Source organism: Sinocyclocheilus anshuiensis, unplaced genomic scaffold (genome assembly GCF_001515605.1).
Source record: "Sinocyclocheilus anshuiensis isolate Anshui unplaced genomic scaffold, SAMN03320099.WGS_v1.1 scaffold106, whole genome shotgun sequence".
Lineage (NCBI taxonomy): Eukaryota > Metazoa > Chordata > Actinopteri > Cypriniformes > Cyprinidae > Sinocyclocheilus > Sinocyclocheilus anshuiensis.
This window is the reverse complement of record NW_015542347.1, coordinates 237,323-238,994: the sequence shown is the minus strand read 5'-3', so window position 1 is coordinate 238,994 and position 1,672 is coordinate 237,323. Positions and strand designations below refer to the sequence as shown.

General features: G+C 39.2%; 1 protein-coding gene across 1 annotated transcript in view; it reads left to right on the top strand.

The window, feature by feature from the left end:
• Positions 1-307: 307 nt before the first annotated feature.
• LOC107691445 (homeobox protein Nkx-3.2-like) overlaps positions 308-1,672 on the top strand; it is a 5,255-nt gene continuing 3,890 nt past the window's right edge. Inside the window, exon 1 of the mRNA XM_016490038.1 lies at positions 308-850. Coding sequence (XP_016345524.1) covers positions 493-850 — 358 coding nt within the window. The 5' untranslated portion in view covers positions 308-492. The remainder of the gene's footprint in view (positions 851-1,672) is intronic.

The window sequence follows — 1,672 nt, the reverse complement described above, 5'->3', positions numbered from 1 at the left end:
AAGTTTAATTTGAATTTTTGTAATTAATTCTTTAAAATAATACATTAATAAAAATGTAACTTTTTATTTTATTTTCAGCGTAATTTTCTTAATATGTAGGCTAAACAGTAATGTAGTTAAAAATGTAAAACCTAAAACGCTACATGAATATAAGCAAGTATAATAGCTATATATGTGGTCCAGGTAAATGTGTAATGAGGGTGTGGCTGCCGCCTCTCAGAACTTGCACCTGATTGGTCCGAGCGTCTCGTCGCAGTTCCGCCCCACCCACTCCCGCTCACCTGGCTTTATAAATCAGCTTCTCCACACGTCTTCGTCAGGTCATGTCAAGGGGTCGGTTTGCGGTACTATGAGGAGGAGAGCTGTTACAGTCATCCGTTTTCGAGGGTAGTCGAGCCCTTTGGGTCTTTGTAGTCGGGTGTTGTTAATTAGGCCATTAATTGGTCCAACTCTGCACATTTGCTTTCTGCTCTGCGTTCATCTGACGACGGAATGGCGGATTGGAAGATGCCAGTAAATTACAACTTCAACCCGTCTTATCATGCGTATGCATACGGGCTCGTGTACCCGCAAGTGTCTGAGCACGGCCACCCGAATCTCAGCTGGGCCGAGGCCGCGTACACTCACCCCGGCGGGGTCACCACGACCTATTACTCCGCGCAAACCGCACAGCAGTCGCCGCCCTGGAGCCCGGAGAACGGCAGTGCCAGCGCCTACGGCCACTATCCGAGCCACGCGCAGAACGGGCGGCTCTTCCTCTCCTACAGTAAGACTGAGTCCGATCCGAAGCCGAAAGACGCAGAGCAGGCCGGCAGCGATACACCCAGTGATTCAGAGGCCCATACGCCAGGTAACCCTCCTCTGACACCCCAAAGCCTCACTAATTAAAGCATTTTAATCTTCAATGATCCCAGCCAAGGAGCTACTTATAATTTACAGTTTCACAGTAAAAAACAAACAAACGAAAAGATGTGACTTGATTTTATTTTAAATTGTATTGTAAGAATACCTTTTCTGAGTTTATACCTCTAAATTTCACATTTAATTCAACTTTTACTTGCTATTCCATTGTGTGCTTTAGTAGGGATTTCTGAGTGAAATTTTTTTCCCTCTTTGTGTGCTTCATGGATAGCCCAAAGAAATTCAATTTTACAACTTTTTTAGAACGTTATTCGCAATAAATTGTAGTTTTAATTTCTAACTAGAAAAATACTTGTAAAAATATTAATGCATGTTAAGCTCATCACGAATGAAAGTGAAAATCATTTTATTAATATGTATATGTATCTATGGTATTTAATGTGATTTCAATATTTTGAATGTTCTTTTATATTAGTTTAAGCTTTAAATTTGTAATGGGCTTTCATCCTTTTTAGTTTTATTATTTGTAGTATGCCAGTTTAAATTATTTCAGTTAGTTGCCAGTGCAGCAAAACTCAACATACACAAACTTAATAGATATACAATTATTATTATTTATTATATAAATCTAATCGACTAAGCTTTATGTTGGTTACCAAAAACATGCCAAATTGTCAAATCTGCCACTGAGGTGTTCTGGTTTATAATCACTTAAGGAAACGCAAGCAACTTTATACATTTTAATGTTTCATCAAATTCTGTTACAAATGTTTTGGTCTCCCATGTTTTTGTTTGTTTAAAAAAATCCCCC